Genomic DNA, 1,028 nt, shown 5'->3' with positions numbered 1-1,028 from the left:
CCTTCCTTCCTTCCTTCCTTCCTTCCTTCCTTCCTTCCTTCCTTCCTTCCTTCCTTCCTTCCTTCCTTCCTTCCTTCCTTCCTCCCTCCCTCCCTCCCTCCATCCCTCCATCTCTCTCTCTTTCTCTCTCTCTCTCTCTTTTTCATACTTGCCCTTTCAGCTACTTTCCCCTTGTCTGATAACTAAAGCTCCAGCCCCAAGGTGCCTGTGTTGGCTTTTTCACATCAAAACCATTTTGCTTCCTCACAGCTGCCCTCTAAGAAAGGATCGCTCTCTGAGATGCTGCCATATGATTTTCCAGACAGAAGACTGAGCCCTATTAATCCCGAGGAGGAGGAAAGCAGCACCACATGAAGGAGCAGGGCTCCTGATTTCCAGCACCAGCAACACATCCTCATAGCTGGATCTGGTGGGGTTGATACATGTCCTGGTTTGAGCCAGGATGAAGCCAATGAACACCTTGCTCGTGTCTGGGGGTGCCCTGTCCCAAGCCATTGCCAGCATCTGAGTGAAGTGGAGCCACAGAGATGGGATAAAGCACATCCATGTGGGAGCAGACTCACCCCATCCAAACCCTGCCTGTGTTTTCCCCATGAGTCCCAAGCACAGACTATGCTCTGCCCAAACCACTTCTGTACAAAGCTCTGCTGCTCCCCATCAGCTAACGAGCACAAACACATCCCAAGAAACTGCAGCCTGCACAACCCAGCGGAGAAGGAGACCGTGGTCAGACAGAGCCAGCACGGGGGGACCCGGGCGGCACAGCTGGTGGGACAGTGACCCCAACCCTACCTGGAGGAGAAAGTCAAAGAGGGCCAGCCGGCTCCACTCGCCGGGCAGGATGCTGGAGCAGGGAGCGTCCCCGGCCGCTGGCCTGGGCCCGCGGGACTGCAGCATCTCCTGGTACTGCACCCACCCCAGGGCGCAGGAGTTCTGGTCGTTGTTGGCATCCTGCAGGTGCTGCAGGTCAGGCTCCCACCAGACGACGGGCCGCGGGGAGCCGTCGGTGTAGCTGTAGGGCAGGAGGC

At 57.2% G+C, this 1,028-nt stretch overlaps 1 protein-coding gene across 1 annotated transcript in view; it reads right to left on the bottom strand.

The window, feature by feature from the left end:
- Positions 1-1,028, bottom strand: part of FAM198A (family with sequence similarity 198, member A) — a 13,134-nt gene that overhangs the window by 11,593 nt on the left and 513 nt on the right. Inside the window, exon 2 of the mRNA XM_010007609.1 lies at positions 793-1,020. Within this exon, the coding sequence (XP_010005911.1) occupies positions 793-1,020 (228 nt within the window). The remainder of the gene's footprint in view (positions 1-792; positions 1,021-1,028) is intronic.

Source organism: Chaetura pelagica, unplaced genomic scaffold (genome assembly GCF_000747805.2).
Source record: "Chaetura pelagica isolate M959 unplaced genomic scaffold, ChaPel_1.0 scaffold10, whole genome shotgun sequence".
Taxonomy (NCBI): Eukaryota; Metazoa; Chordata; class Aves; order Apodiformes; family Apodidae; genus Chaetura; species Chaetura pelagica.
This window is presented reverse-complemented; position numbering and strand designations above follow the sequence as displayed.